Here is a 23,135-nt window from a genome sequence, read left to right as displayed (position 1 = left end):
GGAATTTTTCTGAGGCTCATTGACCTGCCTGTAAAATGAGTCTAAGATCAAACTTAAGTAAACTTTGCTAGTTTCGGGTTTAATTGAGAGATAAGCATGATAGCTTTAAGTCACAGTTTTAAAAAAATTAGCTATATTGCGGTATAACTTACACACAATAAAATTCTTTAATTTTAAGTATAAGTCAATGAATTTTGACAAATGTATATTCTCACGTAACCACCACCACAGTCATGATACAGAATAATTCCATCGCTTCCAAAAATTCCCTCCTGTCCCTTTGCAGTCCCTCCCTTCTACCATCGTCAACCCTTGACAACCACTGATTTTCTTTATGTCATTATAGTTTTGTCTTTTCTTAAATTTCATATAAATGGAATAATCTAGCTTTTTCCATCTGGATTTTTCCACTTAGTATGATGCCTTTGAGATTCATTCGCATTTTTGTACATTTCAAGAGTTCAGTTCTTTTCATTACCGAGTAGAATTCTATTGTCTGGATGTACCACAGTTTGTTAATCCATTTGAAGGATACCTGAGTTGTTTCCAGTTTGATAAAGTTGCTAGGAACATTCACGTACAAGTCTTTGTGTGGACAGATGTCTTATTTCTCTCAGGTAAACACCTAGGAATGGGATTGTTGGCTTCTATGGTAACTATACATTTAACTTTATAAGAAACTGCAAACTATTTTCCAAAGGAGCAATACCATTTCAAGTGATCTTTAATCTTGAAAACTTTAGATGCCCTGCCTTGCAAAAAAGATTACCTTCTGAATGACAGCAGAGGTAACCATGGCAGTATCACCCTGCTGACAAATCAAGTTGTACATTTCACTCCCATGGCCTGGAGATTCCTCACCCCTGCGATGTGAGCGGGGAGTTCTAAACTGGGTCATTCACCACCATCCTATGTCTCATCCTCCCCTGCCTTTCCTGTGCAGGGCTCTGGCCTGAGTGCCAAGCGCAGAGGCAGGTATAGGCAGTCTATACATAATGGATGTATTATCTGGGAATTAAGTTTCCACCCAAAGCCAAAAGCCCTCGCTGCCTGACTTTAAATTAACTATTCATTTGTTTGGCTACAGGATCCCCCATCGAACAATGGGCAAGTCATAACTCTGAATAGACCCAGCAGGCAAAGCGGGATCTCTTTTCCTAGTTGGACAGCTAGCCAGAGCCAGTTCCCAGTTACCTAGTCAGTCAATAAGCATTTGTTGAGCTGCACCAGGAGAGCACACATGGAACCAATATTTCTTGTAACCTTACTGTCCTTGCCCACCCACTCCGTGGTATTGTCATTGCTTCTTGACAGATGATTAAACGGAAACTTGGAGATGTGAGGCCAAGGTTACCCAGCAGAAGCCAGGATGGACTCCCAGGTCTTCCTGCTCTGCAGTCCCTTCCCTGGGGAAACATGTAAGGTAGCCGGGTTTGGGGTGGGGTGGAGGACAAAGCTAAAATACCCGAAACGAGACAATCTAGTTTTTTCCCCAGGGCATTCTTGAATTGACCATTGCATAAAACTCTGTCTTCCCCATAAGAACATTGTTTGAGTTGGGAGCTTGTTCCTGATTTGACATAAATTAAATGATGAAAATGTCTTACAAGTAAAGTTATTATAAACAAATCCTTATAATAACTTGTTAGTAAAGCCATGCTCAGTCCTTATGAAATAGGCATGGAGTCATTGTAGACATTAATTACACAAGGGGCCCTCTTCCACTGCAAAATTTTTTATGAAACACGAAAAACTTTACTATGTCTTTAATATGATTTAAAACTAATATGCTAGAAACAGTAAACATTGAACATTTAATTAGAAATGCTTTTATTAATGTTTAGAAAAGCATTGTGAGAAAAATACCAACTGCTTTGGGCTCTTTATAAAAGCTGGACTGGGCTTCCCTGGTGGCGCAGTGGTTGAGAGTCCGCCTGCCGATGCAAGGGACACGGGTTTGTGCCCCGGTCCGGGAAGATCCCACAGGCCGCGGAGCGGCTGAACCCGTGAGCCATGGCCGCTGAGCCTGCGCATCCGGAGCCTGTGCTCCGCAACGGGAGAGGCCACAACAGTGAGAGGCCCGCGTACCGCAAAAACAAAAACAACAAAAACAAAAAAAATAAATCACTGTGTGGTTTGTTTGCTGATTGGACACAGGTGGATACACTTGGAATACACAGAGTGTATGGCTTCTGTTTTCCCCAAGGAGACTGTGACTGATAGAGGCTAACATAGCCGTAGGTCTATAGGCATCTTGGCACTAAGCAGAAGCAAATGCACATCTTCTCTGGGGTTTCCTTTCCTGCTTAGGTCCTTAGGACTCATTTGTTTATTCAACAACAATTTGTTGAGCACCTGTTACATATCAGTCACTGTTCTAGATGATGGGGATATAGCAATGAACACAAGAAAAACCCTACCTTATATTTTCACAGAAATATATCATCAAATACAAAAGGAAATGAGCTACCATGAAGAGAAGACAAAATGTTAACACATTTAGATCCCTATGGTTTTCAGTTATTGCAATTATCAGATAGAAGAAAATGTAAAATAACTAGATACAAAATGTTTAAAGAAATAAAAGATGGGATCACAGGAATAAGCAAGGGATCAAAAAGACAAACAATAACAAGTGTTGGGGAAGATGTGGAGAAATTGGAACCCTTATACATTGCTAGTGGGATTGTAAAATGGTGCATCCCCTTTGGAAAACCTTCTGGCAATTCCTCAAACTGTTAAATACTGAGTTATCACATAACCTAGATACACAGGTATATGACCAAGAGAAAAGAAAATATACATCCACACACAAAAAGTACATGACTATTTACAGTAGCCAGGTCATGGAAGCAACCAAACTGTCCATCTACAGATGAATGGATAAAGAAGATGTGGCACATATACACAGTGGAATATTACTCGGCCATAAAAAGGAACGAAATTGGGTCATTTGTAGAGACGTGGATGGACCTAGAGACTGGCATACAGAGTGAAGTAAGTCAGAAAGAGAAAAACAAATATCGTATATTAATGCATATATGTGGAATCTAGAAAAATGGTACAGATGAACCGGTTTGCAAGGCAGAAATAGAGACACAGTGTAGAGGACAAACATATGGACACCAAGGGGGGAAAGTGGTGGCGGGGTGGGGTGGGGGTGTGATGAATTGGGAGATTGGGATTGACATGTATACACTAATATGTACAAAATACATAATGAATAAGAACCTGCTGTATAAAAAATTAAATAATTAAATTAAATTAAAAAAAAACAAAACAGGGCTTCCCTGGTGGCGCAGTGGTTGAGTCTCCGCCTGCCGATGCAGTGGACATGGGTTCGTGCCCCAGTCCGGGAAGATCCCACACGCTGCAGAGCAACTAAGCCCGTGCACCACAACTACTGAGCCTGCACTCTAGAGCCCGTGTGCCACAACTACTGAGCCCACACGCCACAACTACTGAAGCCCGCATGCCTAGAGCCCATGCTCTGAAACGAAGAGAAGCCTCTGCAATGAGAAGCCCACGCATCACAACGAAGAGTGGCCCCGGTTTGACGCAACTAGAAAAAGGCCGCACGCAGCAACAAAGACTCAACACAGCCAAAAAAAGAAAAAAAAAAGAGTAGCCCCCACTTGCTTCAACTAGAGAAAGCCCGCGGGCAGCAATGAAGACCCAACACAGAAAAATAAATAAATAAAATAAATAAATTTATTTAAAAAAACCTCAATGGACAGGCTAAACAACAGATTAATTAAACACAGCTGGATAGGGAATTAGTGAACAGGAGATAGATCTGAGAAAACTACCCAGAATGAGGCACAGGGAGTCAAGGAGATGAGAAATATGACTGAGAGGTTAAGAGAAGGGAAGATGGAATGAGGTCTAAAAAATATCCAGTCGGAATCCCAGAAGCAGAGAATAGAGAGAATAAAGGAGAAGCAATATTTGAAAAGCTAACAGCTAAAAATTTCCAGATCTGATAAAAGACACCAACCTATGGATAGGAGAAACAGAACATGCATCAAGCAGGTTACAAAAGACATACACCTGGACATATTGTAGGGAAACCACAGAGCACTAAAGGCAAAAATGTTAAAAGCAGCTAGAGAGAAAAGAAAGATTGTCTACAGAGAAACAATTGGACAGTGACAGCAACAGTGAATCTATACATTCTTTTTTTATATATTCTTTTCCATTACGGTTTATCACAGGATATTGAATATAGTCCCCACAACAGTGAATCTAAAAGATAGAAAAATATCTTCAAAGTACTGAGAGAAAATAACTGTTAACCCAGAAGTGTGTACCCAGCAAAACTATCTTTCAAGAATAAGTGTAAGATAGAAACATGAAGGTAAAATAGGGACATTTTTAGAAAAAAAACACAGATTTTACCACTAACAGACCTTCACTAAAACAACTTCTAGAAGATGTACTTCAGGAAGAAGGAAAATGAGCCCAGAAGGAAGGTCTGGAATGCAAGAAGAAATGGTGAGCAAAGAAATCAGTAAATATGTAGATAATTCCAAACACACTGTCTGCAAAAAACAAGTAATGAAAGATGGTGATGGCATGTAATTTGTGGGGTTGAAAAATGACAGGCACAAATACTGGACAATAATAATTTATAGGTGGGGGAAGGAGAGTGAGGCTGGTGAGAGGAGGTAGAGTGTTCTGAGTTCTTCTTGAGAAGGTTCAAGTACTGTTGACTTTAGACTTTGTTAAATGTGCCTGGTAAAATTTCAAGGGTAATTACTAAAAACACAGAAAGTATAACTTCCATACCAGTAGAGCAGAAAATAGAGTAAGAAAACAAAAAGTCAGTTTAGGACTTCCCTGGTGGCGCAGTGGTTGAGAGTCCGCCTGCCGATGCAGGGGACACGGGTTCGTGACCCGGTCCGGGAAGATCCCACATGCCACGGAGTGGCTGGGCCTGTGAGCCATGGCCGCTGAGCCTGCGCATCCGGAGCCTGTGCTCCGCAACGGGAGAGGCCACAACAGTGAGAGGCCCGCGTACCGCAAAAAAAAAAAAAAAAAGTCAGTTTAGAAAAAAAAAAAGTTGAAAGAAGTTTAGAAAAGAGAACAAATAGAAAATAAAAATTAAGATGTAGAAATATTATCAGTAATCACAATAAGTATAAATGGGATAAACAAAAGACAGATTCTCAGACCCAGATTTAAAAAAAACCCCTAAAAACTAGACAAACCTAAAATAAAAGGACACAGAAAAGATGAAAGTAAAATGATGAACAAAAGTAAAATGCTAATTAAAAGAAAGCTGGTGCAATATATTGGTATTAGACAAAATAGACTATAAGGCAAAATGTATTATTAGGGCCTTTCATCATTTTCATGATAAAAGGTTTGATCCACCAGATATAATAGTCCAAAAGTTGTGGGCACCTACTAAAATAGTATCCAAATATATAAAATGAAATGTATAGAACTATGGATAGAAATTGACTAATCTGGGACTTCCCTGGTGGTCCAGTGGTTAAGAATCTGCCTTGCAATGCATGGGATGCATGTTCGATCCCTGGCTGGGGAACTAAGACCCCACATGCCACGGGGTAACTAAGCCTGTGTGCCACAACTACAGAGCCCACACACTCTGGAGCCCGTGCGTCATAACTACAGAGCCCACATGTTCTGGAGCACGTGCACCGCAACCACTGAGCCCATGCATCACAACTAGAGAGCCCACGCACCACAACTAGAGAGCCCACGCACCACAACTACTGAGCCCACACGCCCTGGAGCCCGCACCCACAACTAGAGAGAAGCCCACACACCGCAATGAAGAGCCCACATGCTGCAATGAAAAGAAAAGATCCCGCGTGCTGCGACTAAGACCCAATGCAAGGAGTCCCCTGGTGGTGCAGTGGTTAAGTGCGGTTAAGACTCTGCACTCCCAATGCAGGGGGCCCGGGTTTGATCCCTGCTCAGGGAACTAGATCCCACATGCATGCCGCAACTAAGAGTTTGCATGCCACAACTAAGGAGCCCACGTGCTGCAACTAAGGAGCCTGCCTCCCACAACTAAGGAGCCCACTGGCCACAACTAAGACCTGGTGCAACCAAAAAAAAGAAAAGAAAAAGACCCAACACAGCCAAAACTAAATACATAAATAAATATTAAAAAAAAAGAAATTGATAACCCATTAACATAGTGGGAGATTTCAATACAATGATCTCAATTATTAATGGGTCAAAAAGATTTGAATAACACAATTAACCAGCTTGATTTAGTGGATATTTATAAGTCACTCTATATCCAACAATCAAGGAATAGACATTCTTTCCAAGTGCACATGGAGCACTTCCAAAAGTTGACCATATAAAAGGCCTTATAGCCAGTTTCAACAAATTTCAAAGAATCTGATTCACATAAATCACATTTTATGACCTACGATCATAGTTATAACTTATGCAATTAAATTAAGTCTTTAACAGAAAGATAAATGACACCCCCCTCCTGAGTTTTGAAAATTAGAAAGTACATTTCTTTTTTAAAAATTAATTAATTAATAAACTTTTGGCTGCACTGGGTTTTTGTTGCTATGTGCGGGCTTTCTCTAGTTGCGGCGAGCAGGGGCTACTCTTCATTGCGGTGTGCAGGCTTCTCATTGCAGTGGCTTCTCTTTTTGGAGCATGGGCTCTAGGTGCGCGGGCTTCAGTAGTTGTGGCACGCAGGCCCTAGAGCCCGCGGGCTTCAGGAGTTGTGGCACCCAGGCTTAGTTGCTCCGCAGCATGTGGGATCTTCCCGGACCAGGGATCGAACCCGTGTGCCCTGCGTTGGCAGGCGGATTCTTAACTACTGCGCCACCAGAGAAGTCCCAGAAAGTACATTTCTATATAATTTAGGAGTCAAGTAAGATATCATAATAGAAATTGAAAGTTGTATAGAAACAACTATATGATATGTGATGAAAATTGTACATATCAAAACTGGTGGATGCAGCAAAAATGGTAATTACAGAGAAATTTATAGCTTTAGATGCTTACATTAAAAAAGAAAAAAGGCTGAAAATTAATGAGCTACCTTTCGCTCTAAGAGGAAAAATAACCCCAGTAGAATAAACACAAAGAAAGTTTAAGAAAGTTTAAGAAAAGATATAAAGATAAGAGCAAAAATTAATGAAATGAAATGAATATACAATAGAGATGAACAAGCCCAGACCAGATAAAACAGACAAACTTTTGGTAAGATTCATTAAATAAGAGGGTAGTAGGTAGCATGCATAAACAAGCAATAATAGGAATGGAGAACAGAAGAAAGCTGAAAATACAGAAGAGATTAAAAAGATAAGATGAGCATGCCATAAAGAATAAAAAATGAATTAATGAATTAATCAATGAATTAAAAAACTTACTAGAAAGGGAAACATTTCTAGAAACATATAACTTATCAAAGCTGTAACAAGAAAGCTTGAGTTCCCAACAGTATTAAAGAAATTGAATCAGTGGCTTAAAAAAAAATCAAGCCTTGCTGGTTTTCAGGCAATTCCTAGCAGATTTTCATGGAACAAATGATTCTAATTTCACACGAACAAAGACTATCCAAAGAAGCAATGCTCCTCAACTCATATGAGGTTAGTATAACCTTGAAATAAAATCAGTCAAGTATGAAAATGTATGAGAAAGAAAATAACAGACCAGAATCCTTCATGAACATATTAGATGGAAATACTATAAACAAAATACTAGCAAATCAAATCCAACGGCATATATTAAAGGCTATTCATCATGACTAAGCTGGTTTTATCCCTAGAATATTTGGATCATTTAACATAAAAGCCCATGACTTTAATTCATCATATTAATGGGTTAGAGAAGTTGTATGATTATCTAAATAGATCTAGTAAAGGCAGTCAGTAAAAGTCAACATTCATTCTTGGTAAAAACTCTTAGTAAAGCAGGAATTAAAAAAAAGTCCTAACATTAAGAGGTAATCTTTTTTTAAAAAAGCCTACAGTAGTCATCATTCTTAATGATGAATCATTGAAAGCATTGTTCCTTTAAGAGCAGAACGAGGCAAAGGAGTCTGCCATCACCTCTTCTGCTCCACAAGGCAAGGATAAGACAGATATAAGGAGAGAGAAGGAAACAATACTGTCATTATTTGTAGCTAATATAATTGTTTATGTAGAAAACCCCAAAAGAATCTACAGACAAATTATTAGAATTAATGAGAGAGTTTACCAAGGTTGCTAAATACAATTCACCAAGGTTGCTAAATACAGAAACTGATATATATCTCCCTAGATTAAGATCTTAATCTTAAAATTACAAAGAGATAAGCCAGTTAAAAATGGGCAAAAGACATGAATAGGCACTTTACAAAAAAGGAAACAAATCTCCAATAAAAATTAAAATACACTCGACCTCATTGATGGCCAGGGAAACATTATACAAGTCAATGCCACAATAAGATCCGGTTTTCCAACTCCATAGGCAACAACTAAGAAATTTAGTAACACCGAGTGCTGATGGAGATGAAGATCACTGGGACCTTTTATATACTACAAATGGAGTGTAAATTGGTACAACTTTGAAAGACACTTTGGCTATATGTATTTTGTAAAATTGAACTAGATATGTTATAAAGAAGTTCTTGCACATGCATAAGAATATTCATTGCCATACTGTTAAAAAATGGCAAAAAATTGGAGGCTACCAAATGTCCATTGATAGGAGAATGGATAAATAAATAGCTATCTATTCCCACAGGGAATCAACTCCAGCTACACACATAACATGGTCAAATATAATGTATGAAAAAGGCAAGTTGCAGAAAACTGCATAAAATCATGACAGCACTTTTCTAAAGCTAAAATGAGTAAATTAAACAATATTTCGTTTAGGGATGCATATACAAATGATAAAACAACCTACTTTTTAAAATCAAGAAAATGGTCAACATAAAATTCAAGCCAGTATTATCTCTAATGAGGAGGCAGGATAAAATAGGAAAAAGGCATACAGGTGGATGCATTAATAGGTAATGTTCTAGTTCTTAAGATGGGTGGTGCACTTCCAGGTGTTTGTTTTATATTGCATTTATTATTTTGATGTTTCAAATACTATGCATAAAATGTTTAAAAAGTGGCCTGTAGTTTCCTATTTTCACCACTACACGGCAGGCTAGTCCGCCAGTAAAGTGACTCCTGAATGGGAAAGGCTGGTGAAGATGAAACTGTACCTAATGACAGTGCTCTAGTAAGCACTCAATTTCCCCTGTAGGAACACATGCAAAATGTAAAACAGGGTTTTTTGTTCTGAGTGTTTACATGCACAACCAGGGCAGCTCAGGTGCACATTACTCTGACCTGGATCTTGCAGCTCTGTTGTCAGGTTTTGTTTTTCCTTTCTTTTTGCCTTATGTAACCATTTTTGAAAACTTAAAAGTGTATCTGCTTAAAAAAAAAAACAGAAGTGTATCTGCTTAAATGTTGATTTTTATTTTTCAAAACTTTCCAGTATTTCCCAAGGTTTCATTTCTAAATTAACAACATGGAGCATACCGTTGGTTACTTGGTTTCCCTCTTGGCAATTGACACATCTAACTTCCCCTTCTAATGTTTATTGATTAGGGGCGGTTTTGTAGCATTAGCATTAGAACCACTGCTTTAATGAATGTCTGGATGACACTGTTACATACAGGAATATTTAAAAATCAGTAGCAGTGTTAAAATAGCAGCACAATAGTCACAATAGTCATCAAAATTACTCACAGGAATTCTGGTGCCAAATTGCACCAGTCACAGGAAGTGACTGACAAACGTTGGTAGGTATCTCTGTTTTAACAGCCAATGTTATGCCACCAAGTGGCAACAGCACAAACGGTCCTCCAGCCACCCACTTCCTTTTTCATGCTTTAGACCTGCCCTGTCCACTTGATCAGCCACTAGCCCCATGTGGCAATTGAGGTCTTGGAATGAGATGTGACCTAAGTGTAAAATACACACTGGATTTTGAGGACTTAGTATGAAAAAAAAAAAAAGTAAAATGTCTCAGTAATTTTAATATTGATTACATGTTGAGATGATAATATTTTTGGATATGTTAGGGTAAATAAAATATATTAAAATTAATCTCACCTTTTTAATTAGACACTAGAACATTTCAAATTACATACGTGACTCGCCTGTGGGGCTCACATTTTATTTCTATTGGACAGCACAGCTCTAGATGTTATCACCAAGACTTGCGATCCCTACCTACCAGGGCCGGCTGCATGGGTGTGTGGCCGGTGCAGTCGTACAGGGGGTCCCATGTTCTGAAGTGCTGTTACTGCCTCGAAATCCTTAATTGTATCTTTGAATTTGCGTTTCAGAAGGAAGTCGCCTAGAACAATGGAGCATGCGCCAGGGGCTGGAAGCCTTGGCTCGTGCACCATCCCGCCTCCCTCTCCCCCCCCGCCTCCCGGTGTCCCTGGCCCTGCCCGGCGACTGCTGCCCCCTTCCGTCCCCGGCAGGGTTCTGGGCGCGGCTATGGGAAGGGTCAGGGGTGTGATGGTGCCCATCCCTTCCCCGGGCTGGCTGCGCAGGGTCTCTCGCCCACCCCAATCCCGGGGCGAGAGTTTCACCGGCGCAGAGGTCTCAGTACCGTTGGGAGTCGCCTGTCTGCCCCGGTTTGGGCAGGGGGCCCTGGGGCAGGAGAGACACCTGGCCTGACCCCTCCAGACTCCGCCAGGCTAGGGCGGTCATCTGCTGGCAGGAGCCGGACCCAGCAGCACGCAGGCCTGCGCTCGCTGCAACCCTGCAGGAGGGATGCACCCTGGGGGACCGCTCTAGCTAGAGAGTGTCCGCGTGTTCCGGAAGCGCGCCCTACTCTGGCTCCGAGCCTGGAGGAGGATTGGGAGGGCTCTTTTCCTCCTAACGACCTTCCTCCGTCTTTCTTGTGTTTGTCTCTTATGGACAGCTCAAGGCACCCCTGGGGACAAACCGTAACTCACAAATTATGTAATTTCGGTATTGTGTGATTCCGTGTGTGAGTGAAATACTATGATAGTTGCATTTAAAATTGGCGTTGCACAATAGAAAGATCAATGGTAAAATTCATGTTAGTAATTAGTTTTAATTTTAATTTACCTTATATAAAATTTACCATCTTAATTAATCATTTTAATTGTACAGCTCAGTACCATCAAGTATTTACATTGCCGTGCAACCGACACCTCCATGTTGCAGTCATGTCAGAATTTCTTTCCTTGTTAAGACTGAATAATATTCCATTGTATGTATATACCACATTTTATCCATTCATCCAGCCATGGGCATTTGGGTTGCTTCCACTTTTTGGCTATTGTGCATAAAGCTGCTATAAATGTGTGTGTATAAATATCTCTTTCCATTGTTTTTGCTAAAATAAACAAGACTGCAATTAATACCTTTGTACATACATCACTTTGCATGCTTGTAAGTCTATTTCTAGGATAAATTCCTAAAAGTAAAATTGTTGGGTCAAAGGAAATGTGCATTTTATAATTTGTTAAATATTGCCAAATTGCTGTCCATAGATGTTGAACCATTTTACACAGCCACCCCAGTGCTGTATGTTTTCAAACTTTTTGATCTTTGACAGTATGCTAGATTAAAAATGGTATTTCCGTCAATAAGAATGAACAGAAACATGTGAAATACGTTTAAGTCCATGAGTTTGTAGTAATACAGTAAACTTCCCCAGCAACCTGTAATGTTCATTTTTGGAGGATGCTAGGGAAACAATTCATTATTTTGAAACAAACAAATAAAAACAAAAGGAAAGAATCAAGTGTGGCCTGCCTTTTCTATGTAAACTGTATGTCAGGATAGCTAAATAGTTAACAAGAGGAAGTTTCTCTTTATAAAAGTATTCTCATTATTAAATAAAGAAGAAATAATGCAACCACTAAGGAAATGATGGATGTAGGCAATGATCATCAATGGTTGCAAAGAGAGACCGAGATAAAGCGAGAAAGATGAGTAGACATCCATCCTATGCTTCGTAATAGGAGACGGCTGTGCTACCTCTCAACTATTCTTGCCTAAACACTCAAACCTGAATCTGACTGAGTTACCAGGTCTAACTGCCAACAAGTTACAGAAAATATAGGAATGAGAAGAACATGTTAAACAACAAATCAAGGGGATGCAATCAGCAAAATTCGGACTGTAGGAAACTCTACAGGACAAGTGACCTAGTTTCTTCAATAAATAAATTAAAAAAGAAGAAGGAAAAAAAAGTGGGGGGAGGGATAGGGAATCTCTAAATTAAATTTAAGGTACATAGCATCCAAATGTAATATATGGGTCTTATTTAGATCCTGATTCAAATGAAAAAACATGTGCTATCATTTATGAGACATTTAGGAATGTGAACCCTGATTGGATATTTAATGATATTAAGGAATTAATTGTTGATTTTAAGACATTATGCTATTTTATAATATTATATTTTAGATAATATGGTACTATTTTTCAGATTTATGATATTACGGTTAGGTTAAAAAATATTATCTTTTAGAGATATATACTAAAATAATTATTGATGAAATGATAAAATGTCTGAGATTTGCTTTGAAATAATACAATGGGAATGTGTGTGGGATGGGGTATGGATGAACCATGACTGACTATGAGCTTATGATTATTGAATCCAGGTGATTCGTACTCTACAATTCTCTCTACTTTTGTTTATGTTTGTGATTTTCCAAATAAAGAAGCTCATTAAAAAAAAAAGACAATGAAAGGGTAATCAGAAACAATGAGTACAGATGGCTCTTTTTGGGAATTTTGATGCAAAAAGGAAAAAAAAAAGCAACAGCTATCAGGGTCAACAGAAGGGTATTACAAAAAAACCAAACACCTTAACTATTCAAGTATTACATATGTATGGAAAAGTGTACTGCACAAGGAATCCTCACCAAATAAATACCCCCATATATTAAAAAAGGTATTTTACTGGGTCTTTTGGGTAAACATATATAGAAAACAAATGAACCCCACATCTAGGAGTATAACATTTAGCCCACACACACGGTGAACTCACAGTATGGAAAGGACAGAGCAAAAACAGGTAAAAATAGGCGGGCTTCCACTTTTGTGAGAAAGGGGATTTCAAGCTAAGAACTTGTTCTTGTTAAATAAGAACTGAGACCACCTATGTCAACATGACACAACTGCTCTAGGAAATTCTAGTCCAGGAGGATAAATAGATTAATTGTTTGTTTCAAGAAATTAATTTATCTGGGCTGAGACCACCTATGTCAACATGACACAACTGCTCTAGGAAATTCTAGTCCAGGAGGATAAATAGATTAATTGTTTGTTTCAAGAAATTAATTTATCTGGGCAAATAGTTTGCTCATCGGGGACAGGACAGGTGACTCTCAGGGCCACAGACTGCTCACACAGACAAAGAGCTCACATGTATGACCAAGTTTATTTAACGAGACTTGCTTCAAGACCCCTGCTTTCCTGTGTTTACGGATCTTAAACTGTCTTAAATGCCACAAACTGTGCCCACTCCCCATCAATTTCTTGCTTTGAAAAACCACCTTAAACCACTGGATCCCAGGCCTCCAAATCCTATAAACACCCTTTCTTGAAATCCTCCTTCTTAGAAACTACACCAAGTCTCTTTCAAGGTGTTATTCTCCCTTTCTGCAGTAAATACTGAATTAACTTAGACTTACTTTGCTTGATCAACAGGTTTTTCTGGTCTTCTTTTGAGGAGGTGGCTGTAGCCAAGAGTTCTAAAATCTGTGAACTTGAATGAGAAAAAAACCTGCCATTGATTTTCAGAAATGTTTAACTGAAAGTGAGCATTTCCTTCAACTATGAATGTACACAACAAACCACAGTGACTTTTGCACAAGTAAAAATTACAGGTATTTTCAGTCTGCATTATAGCTGTTGCATACATCTCAAAATATCATTTACGCCTAACACTACTTTGAAATGAATGATAGGGTCAGAATTGTGAAGGCGCTGAGATTTTGCCCTCCCTGCAAGCTAACAAGTCAGCTTGCCACAGTTTCCTGGATAAGGACAGAAGACACAAAACTCCTGGATCCCAAATGTAAGACGTTATTACTCACAGCAAAAGGGGTAGCTAGAGTGTCAGCATATTTGCGCTGTTTCCCTGAGCTCTAATTCCCATCGGACAATGTGGAGGGCCAGGTGACTCGAGCACATGTAGTAGATTATGTTACATAAGAAGAATTTAGAGCCGAGGGCCCAGCACTTGTTTGAGTAAGCAGCAAATAAGCTAGTCTGTTGCCTAAGTGACTACCTACTGAAACGGCTCAATATCACAAGGGTAAACTCAGCAAGGATGTCCAGGACCCCTGGTGGACTGCCTCTCCTACATGTAGTACTAGATCTTGTCATTAATGCATTTATAAAGGAGCAGATGTATTACTCTGTCATCATTTTGTTTTTATATTTTAATATAATTCATTTCCTTTATAATCCTATGTATTTTATTGTATGCATACAAATACATTACTCTGAGACGGGGTTGGTAAGCTTAACCAGGCTGCCAAAGGGGCCCATGGCACAAATAAGGTCAAGAAACTGAAGATTTTCAAAAATATTTTCACCAATAAGTGTGGATATAAAAATAAGATTTTATACAACTCCATTACTCAGGAAAACCTTTTCAGAGCTCTTCTTGTCTAGAAGGCAGAGTGGGAAGGGCCCTGGCACCAAATCCAGGGCACTAGAGTTTGACTTTTAGTTGTATGAACCCCAATTTTCCTTATCTGTAACGTGAGATGCTTGTTACCTAACTCACTGGCTCAACACGTAGAGAGGTACATTGTCACACGTTGCTGGTGGGAGTGTAAGTTGAATACCTTTTCTGGAGAGTAATTCGGCTCTATGTACTCAAAAATATTCAAATCCTTCGAGCTAGTAGTTCCATTACTAGAAATTTACTATTAGGACATAATCAGATATATAGACAGAAATGTAAGTAAAAAGATGTTCACGGCAGTATTATTTATAGGTATATACTACACTTCTGTAAATATCTGGAATGTCCAACAATTAGGGCATGGCTACAGAAATTGTGGCACTTCTATACTGATAAATGCAGTCATTATGGATTTTTATAGCTGAATGTTTGGCACCATTAGAAAATGCCTATGATTTTATGTTAAGTGGAAAAAAAATTTAAAACTCTTTATGTAGTATGCCTCCAATTTTGTTTAAGTGACCTATATATGTATATAGGCTCAGAAAAAAAGCCTAGTTAGAAATTTACTGAAAACGTTACTGCTAGTGGTATAATATATACATATTTGACATTTTAAAATTTACATTTAAAAACATTTCCCAGTATCCCTCAAAAAGCATGTGATGCTTTGTAATAAGAGAAGCCAATTATTTTCAAAAGCAGCTCAAAATTGAGCTTATTTATGTGCAATGCTATGGAAATCATACTGTGTTACACAATTGTGAAATGTTATTAGTGTTTTTCTGGGGCTTCAGAAGCATGGTTGGATTCATGTTTAAATCAATAAATTTGACTGCAAGGAAGATACATTGGTCAGTGGGCGGCCCAGTTTTGTGCAGCTCCTCCAGCAGGCAGGCTCCCTCTGCTCGCTCCTACCCCCTCCCCCTGCAGCCCAGCAGCTGAGAGACTCCCCTGCTCTAACCTCTGTTTGTTTTTCTTCTTCCCCTCCATCCACCACCAAGCCCTCCTTCCTCCGGTACAAGTCTGTCTGGTCTTGTCTCCTGGGCTGAATCATGCCTCAGAAATGGAAAAAGCCTCAAGGCCAGGGCCTGTCTGTGTTAAACAGCTGGGGCCCATCTCTGAGTGTGCCATCAATGTGCATAATGAGAGTTTTGCTGCAGATTCCAGGTTAGAGGCCTGTGTGGGTGCTGCCATGTTTCTGGGCCTGAGCCCTGATGGAACGCTAAAACCATATGGCCAGACAAAGGTGAGGAAAAAGCCACTTCTGTGGCATGATTTCAGGGCATCCTTACCCCAGAGGTCTCTGGTGCCAACTCACTCTCCTCCACTCTTGAGATCTCCACCATAGGAGAAGGCTCCTGTTATAAAATATACATGGATCACCTGGGGCAGCAACATATCCTAATACTAAGACAGGCACTGGGGCTTCTCTGGTGGCACAGTGGTTAAGAATCCGCCTGCCAATGCGGGGGACACAGGTTCAAGTCCTCGTCCGGGAAGATCCCACATGCCGTGGAGCAACTAAGCCCATGCACCGCAACTACTGAGCCTGCACTCTAGAGCCCGTGAGCCACAACTACTGGAGCCTGGTCGCCTAGAGCCCGTGCTCTGCAACAAGAGAAGCCACCACAATGAGAAGCCCGTGCACTGCAATGAAGAGTAGCCCCTGCTCGCCGCAACTAGAGAAAGCCCGCATGCAGCAACAAAGACCCAACTCAGCCAAAACTAAATTAATTAATTAATTAAAAAAAAAAGACTGAGGCTCTGGAATCAGACAGACTCAGTTAGATTTGGATCCCAGCTCCACTACTGCTTGGGGACGTCACTTGATGTCTCTGAGCCTGGGTCTCCTCATTTGTAAACGATGACAAAAAGCACTTACATACACCACGCATATGCCAAGCACAAATCTATGTGCCTTTCTTATATTAACTCATCTGATCTATGCAACAACCTTATTTAGGCACATGCTGTTATCATCGTGTTCATCTTACAGATGAGGAAACTGAGGCCCAGGGTGGTTAATTAACTCACTCAAAGCCTCACAGGATCAGCACTAAGATGAACCCCAGCAGTATGGTTCTAGAGTCTATGTTTTTAAGGACCATGTTTGGGAGGCTCACTGTAAGATGGAACGATAGTAATTATGATTTATTAGGAGCTTACTTAGTACCAGGCACTGTGCTAAAGGCTATATAGGAATTTCTCATTAGTTCCTCCCACTGCCTGGATGAGGGAGGGACTATTGTTACATGCTAACCCTGACCTGGCAGGACAGTCTGCTATATACAAGGCCCTCTATTAAGGGCTGGGCCTTCAGGGGTTGCTACAGCATAGAAGAACTAAATAACCGTCCATAAATAACCGTGATTCATGGTAGAATCAGAGTTTGATGGAGCTGGCAGAGAGCTTAGAGATTATCTGGTTTAAACTTGTGTTTACTGATGACAAGAACTGACTTGCTTTGTTTTTTCCCACAGGGTTTGGGGATTCAATGATATAATGATAACAATAGCCAACACTTAATGGGCTGCTTGCTGTGTGTGTACATGTGTTGTGTGTGTGTTTTTCTGTGTCTCTGTGTGTGTTTATCTCATTTAACCCTCACAATGACCAGGTAGAAGCACTGTTATTATCTCATTTCACAGATAAGAAAACTGAGGGAAGAAGCTAAATAAGCAACTTGTCCAGTGTCACAGTTAGCAAATGGTGGAGCTGGGATGCTGGCACAGTAGATTCCAGACCTTGGGTACTGAACCACCATGCTCTCTGTCACCCCAGTTACAGAAGGTGGTTAAGAAGCCTAGGAGGTGGGGGCTGGATTGGGTGGATGGGAAAGTGTTGTAGACCATAAAGTGCTATAGAGACATGAGTTATTATTAGAAAGAGGTAAGGGACTCCCCTGGTGGTCCAATGGCTAAGACTCTGTGCTCCCAATGCAGGGGGCCCAGGTTTGATCCCTGGTCAGGGAACTAGATCCCACATGCTACAACTAAGAATTTGCATGCCGCAACTAAAGATCCAGCATGCCGCAACGAAGATTCCACATACGGCAACAAAGATCCCGTGTGCTGTAATTAAGACCCAGCGCAGCCAAATAAATAAACAAATATTAAAAAAAAAAGAAAGAGGTAAGCGTTCCAAGAGAGGTATAAAGTGGTACAGAGCTCAGGGCAAAACAAGGAAGATCTCTAGGATGAGACAGCGTTTGCTTTGGATTTGGACCTGTGTTCCTGGGTAGGAACGAGGAACGTCCAGGGTGTGTGTGGGATTGCCAGGTGGGGAAGAATTTCCTCTAGCCCTTCTCCCATTAACAAAGGATGGATGATCAGATTAGCTAACTAGCACCTAAGCCCAGGAGAAGTGATCAGGACCATAGAAAGCCTTGGGGACCTCCAGCTGAGATCCTAGCTGCAGAGAGCAGGCTGGGTGGGAGCCATTCAGAGGGGGATAAAGAGGGAACAGAAAGCTGGTAGCAGGGTCAGGGCATGGGGGTCAGACACCCAGCATCCAAATCCTGACATTCTAACACACTCTAGTTATGAGGCCATGAGCAAGTTACACATTTCTTTTTTTTAAAAAATCTTTCCCTGCTCTCCAGTGCATTTTCTTTTTTTGTTGTTTTTGTATGTCCTCTGTGCTATTTTTTTTTCTTATTAGTCATCAGTTTAATACACATCAGTGAATACATGTCAATCCCAATCTCCCAATTCATCACACCACCACCCCCACCCGCCGCTGCTTTCCCCCCTTGGTGTCCATACGTTTGTTCTCTACATCTGGTTACACAACACTTCTATCTCAGTTTCTTCATCTGAAGAACGGGAATGATAATAATGGCATGTCCCTCAGAGGCTTGTGCAAATTTAACATGCTAATCTGTATACAGTGTTTACTATGATGCCTGGCACACGGTAAGCACTCAGTATGAGCTCGCTATTGTTAGTTCTGTTATTGTAATCCCAGGGTACCTGACTGGTACCATGATTCAGGGAGGAATGCGGTCAGAAGAAAGAAGGCACATGTCAACTTCAGTCTACTTTCCTGGTAAACCTAAACCTGGCAGGGGTGAACTGGCTCGGGAAATAACACAGACCAGCTGCCCCCTCTCCTCCACCTTAGGTTTTGTCTTTGACAATTATTACATCTGCTTTTCAGGGCAAGTCTAGGAGAGAGAGGAGGAGGAGACAAAGGCTAGTGGGCTGCCAGTCCCCTGAAACTGGGCTAATAGAGACTGGTCGTCAGTCTGATTTTTGACATCTTCCTTCGGAGGTTCTGTTGGAATTTCCCAGCTCTTGTCAATTAACCTCCCCAGCCCCTTGCATACTATGGATTTACTTTCCATATGTGTCCAGAGGCAGACACATCCTGCAGGGAGAATGCAGATGGGGTGGGAAGTCCTTTCTTGAACAGGTTAACGGCACAATGGAAGTATGACTGGGGTGGGAGCTAGGAAAAAGGGAAACTAATGTGTACTGATAGGCACTCCTTCGCAGGAGGAGGCTGGGTGAAGGAGCTTGCCTGTTACCATCACACCAGCCCTGCAAGGAAAGTATTTATTACTCCCATTGTACAGATGAAGAAACTTGCCCAAGGCCACAGCTAACCCACAGAGAACGGAGTCCAACCCAGATCTATTCAACACCAAAAGTCATCCTCTTCCATTAGGGTCTGTGGGAGGCTTACAGGACTAAAACAAGTATCTTTACTGGTGCTTGAAAAATGACATTTTGAATACATTTTATACAAAATCTGAGAAACTCCATTGATTCAGAGCTGTAGGCTGGGCTGACCTGGCTTGGAAAAAGGAATATTCTATGGAAGGTACAGCTAATTCTGCTCATAGGTCACCTCCAATCCCCAGAAAACAAAGTGCTGGATGTTGGTCCTGTCTTTTGTCCAGGTAGAAGGTTGCAGTTTGCTGTCATCAGCAAATCAATCTCCATCTGGATACAACTATTTTCAGTTACATTTTACTACTGATCATTTGCTCAGTGGCTTTCTGTCAAAGGGGAAGGGAATAGGTCAGAAGCACAAGGAGCTATTTCTGGGCTCTGGCCTTTGGGAAAGCAGCCTTGTCCTGTTTATACATCCTGTCTCTAATTTGCCCAGCCTGACCACAGAAACATCATCCTCCAAGCCCAGGTAAATATAGGCTACCAAATACTCTCCAGTCAATGGCTATTGAGCAACCCAAGGAGCCCAGAACCCTATACTAGGCAACTGTGATAAATAAAGAAGGTTCCTGACTTTGGGCTGCTGGAGCAGAAGTATATTCCCATCTGGGGGAGGAGGCCCGGAAGTGCAAGTTCTGAGCCCCTCTCTGGCATGACTCTTGGTTTAGTCATCCTTTCTAGCACTCATCCAGTTACACAACCAAATTTGAGGTGTCAGCACCAGGATGAACCCTAGTTCATCTCAAAAGGGCAAGAGGGGCTTCCCTGGTGGCGCAGTGGTTGACAGTCCGCCTGCCGATGCAGGGGACACGGGTTCGTGCCCCGGTCCGGGAAGATCCCACATGCCGCGGAGCGGCTGGGCCCGTGAGCCATGGCTGCTGAGCCTGCGCGTCTGGAGCCTGTGCCCCGCAACGGGAGAAGCCACAGCAGTGAGAGGTCCGCGTACCGCAAAAAAAGGGCAAGAAGAGGCAGAAGAAAGTTTCTTTCTTTCTTTCTTTTTTTGATGTGGACCGTTTCTAAAGTCTTTATTGAATTTGTTATAATACTGCTTCTGTTTTATGTTTTGGTTTTTTGGCCCAGAGGCACGTGGGATCTAAGCTCCCCTACCAGGGATCAAACGCACACCCTCTGCATTGGAAGGTGAAGTCTTAACCACTGGACCACCAGGAAAGTCCCAGAAGAAAGTTTCTTACTCAGCAATGGATAGCTGGATGAATCAGGTCTCTTTCAGAAAATGAAACCAAAGGGAAGAAGGGGCCTGTGTCTGGATCACCTTCAAAAGCTGGGTGTGAAAGGGGCCTGTGTCTGGATCACCTTCGAAAAGTTGGGTGTGAAAAGAATGCTGCAGGGCAAAGGGCCGCAAGGAGAGGGAGGAAAGGAGGGAGAGGGAGAGAGAGGGAGAGAGGGGGAGAGAATAGGAGGAGACTAGTTGCTCTGTAGAGCCTAGGAATGAAATCAGTTGGAAGGGAGCCCCCAGGTCCCACATCCGAATGTGTCACCGCCAAGTGCCCAGAGGCCAAAAAGCCTGGCTCAGTCTGTCAAGAACTGGAATTTTTTCCAACCCTGAAGCCCCAGAATGAGAACAACCAGCTTCCCCTTCTTTTCCACCAGTTATTTCAGAGACTCTACTGGTAGAACCCCACCTTCAGCTCTGATTTCCAGTGTTGTTTTTGTTTAACATGGGTGAAAAAGTGTAGAGATCTGAAAATAGGTAAAGTTGTACTGTAGAGTGGAAGAGAAAAATCTGAGAAGTGGCCCAAACCCTCACCAATAGCTCTGCAGCTAAGATGACGCCTTCACCAACTAGGATTGGAAGGGTGGGGTTCAAATGAAATAATTTATGTGAACTCATTGAGCTCAGCCTGGTCCCTTGGGACCAAATAAATGTATTTGCTCTTTCTCTATGGTAGATATTGTCCTTTGTCTGTATATGGAGGGAGTGACCTCCATATTGAACTTATACCTTCTGTGACTGCCCCATGAGATTCATCACCTCCACTCCTACCATCCTAGTCCCAACCTTTCCTCCTAAATGTAGCCTTCCTGCTTTGACTCCTGCCTACTACAGTTTATTCTTTACACAGTAGCAAGAGTGATCTTTTAAAAAATATAAATTGGGGCTTCCCTGGTGGCGCAGTGGTTGAGAGTCCGCCTGCCGATGCAGGGGACGCGGGTTCGTGCCCCGGTCCGGGAGGATCCCACATGCCGCGGAGCGGCTGGGCTCGTGAGCCGTGGCCGCTGCGCCTGCGCGTCCGGAGCCTGTGCTCCGCGGCGGGAGAGGCTGCGGCAGTGAGAGGCCCGCATACCGCAAAAAAAAAAAAAAAAAAAAAAAAAAATATATATATATAAATTGTATCTTGTCACTTTTCTGTTTAAAACTCTTCAAATGCCCCCACTACACTTGAGTAGAATTTAAACACTTTACCATGGGTAACTGGGCCCTAAGATGACCTACACCCTGCTGATTTCCCCTCCTATCACTCTTCCTATGGCCCACTTTGCTGCAGCCACCCTGACCTTTGTTTCTGAACTCACCAAGACTGTTCCCTCCTCAGGGCTTTTGTACTAGCTATTCCCTCCACCTAGAATACCACCTGTTCTCCTTACATGTCATGGAGGTCTTGTCTGACCGCCCAAACTAAATTAGCTCCGCCTCTCATCCCCCATCACTCTATTTCATTTGCTTCATAGCAAATGGTAATGATACAAACTCAGCCAGTCTTGTCTATTATTTGTTTACTTGTTTATTGTCTGTTTTCCCCGCAACAACACAGTCGCTGAAGGGCACTGTGTCTGTCTGGTCTATCACTGAATCCCCAGGGCCAAGCAGAGCCTGGCACATAGTAGATCTCTAATATTCGTTGGATGAATGATCTTTTCAAACCCTAACAATCTGGTGAGGTCTGTGAGAAAACCGAAGGTCCCGTCAGATTCAGGATTAGAATCCTGGTCTGTCCGAACACAGATTTCGTCTTCCTTCCCAGGGTACCTCGCCCCTTTCCACAGTTCCCCATCTCTCCCGACCTTTCTCACACACTTAATCCTCCTCTCCAGGGAGGGCAGGTCGGACTTCCAGTTCCTTCTCAGAGCCTCGTGCAGACCCTCAAAGTCCTCCCACATTTCGGGGGCTCAGAGACGCCGCCCTGTTCTCAAGACGGACCCCGCCGGGTGCACGCACCCCCCTCCCCGGGCCCCCAAACGGGCTGAGAAGAGCCCCGCAATGTCTACGGTAAAACGGGGCGGGCCCCAAAACCCACCGGCAGTAACGGTTCAGCGCCTTCACTCTGTCCCACTCCTTGGCTAGGGACCCCCAGGGCCTAGTGGGGGCGAGTTGGAAGCTCCAGGCATCAAGGGCAATGAGGACATCCCGGGCCGAAGTGGGGATGGGCCGCCTTCGCGCAGCAGAACCTTTGCAGAACCTTTCTTCATCGGGCCTCGTTCGCCGGCCGGTCTGCTTTGGAAGAGACACCCCACTTAACCGTCCCCCGCTCGCACCCTCCCCGTCTCAGCCCTGTCTGCAGAGGCCCGCCTTCCTCCCCGTCCAGAGCCCAGGGGTTGCTGTGGCCGCAGCGTTCCGCCTCTCTCTGGGGGCCTCCCCAGGCGTGGACCTCTGAAGCTACCGACAGACAGCGTCTGGCTCTTCTGAGCTCCAGTGGGCGAGGGCCTGCAGGTTTCCTCCAGCTGGGGAGGACGCAGAGCGGAGGCGGAGGCAGAAGCACTTTCAGGCCCTAGGCCCGGCGGGCTGGGTCGGGTGAAGCGCGTCCATCATTC

At 42.4% G+C, this 23,135-nt stretch overlaps 1 protein-coding gene across 7 annotated transcripts in view; it reads right to left on the bottom strand.

The window, feature by feature from the left end:
* Nucleotides 1–23,121, bottom strand: part of CLN6 (CLN6 transmembrane ER protein) — a 49,759-nt gene extending 26,638 nt beyond the window's left edge. For 5 of the 7 annotated variants that reach the window (XM_032621173.1, XM_032621176.1, XM_032621179.1 and 2 more), the window contains exons 1-4: nucleotides 22,985–23,121; nucleotides 22,622–22,818; nucleotides 15,981–16,046; nucleotides 13,682–13,755 (exon numbers count right to left, since the gene is read on the bottom strand). In XM_032621173.1, the coding sequence (XP_032477064.1) occupies nucleotides 13,682–13,755; nucleotides 15,981–16,034 (128 nt within the window). In that variant the 5' untranslated portion in view covers nucleotides 16,035–16,046; nucleotides 22,622–22,818; nucleotides 22,985–23,121. Of the gene's footprint in view, nucleotides 1–13,681; nucleotides 13,756–15,980; nucleotides 16,047–22,621; nucleotides 22,819–22,984 lie in introns of those variants that run through there. The other 2 variants (XM_032621187.1, XM_032621185.1) reach the window with 2 other exon arrangements.
* Between the last annotated feature and the right edge of the window lie 14 nt (nucleotides 23,122–23,135).

Source organism: Phocoena sinus, chromosome 2, assembly GCF_008692025.1.
Source record: "Phocoena sinus isolate mPhoSin1 chromosome 2, mPhoSin1.pri, whole genome shotgun sequence".
In the NCBI taxonomy this organism is placed as follows: domain Eukaryota; kingdom Metazoa; phylum Chordata; class Mammalia; order Artiodactyla; family Phocoenidae; genus Phocoena; species Phocoena sinus.
This window is presented reverse-complemented; position numbering and strand designations above follow the sequence as displayed.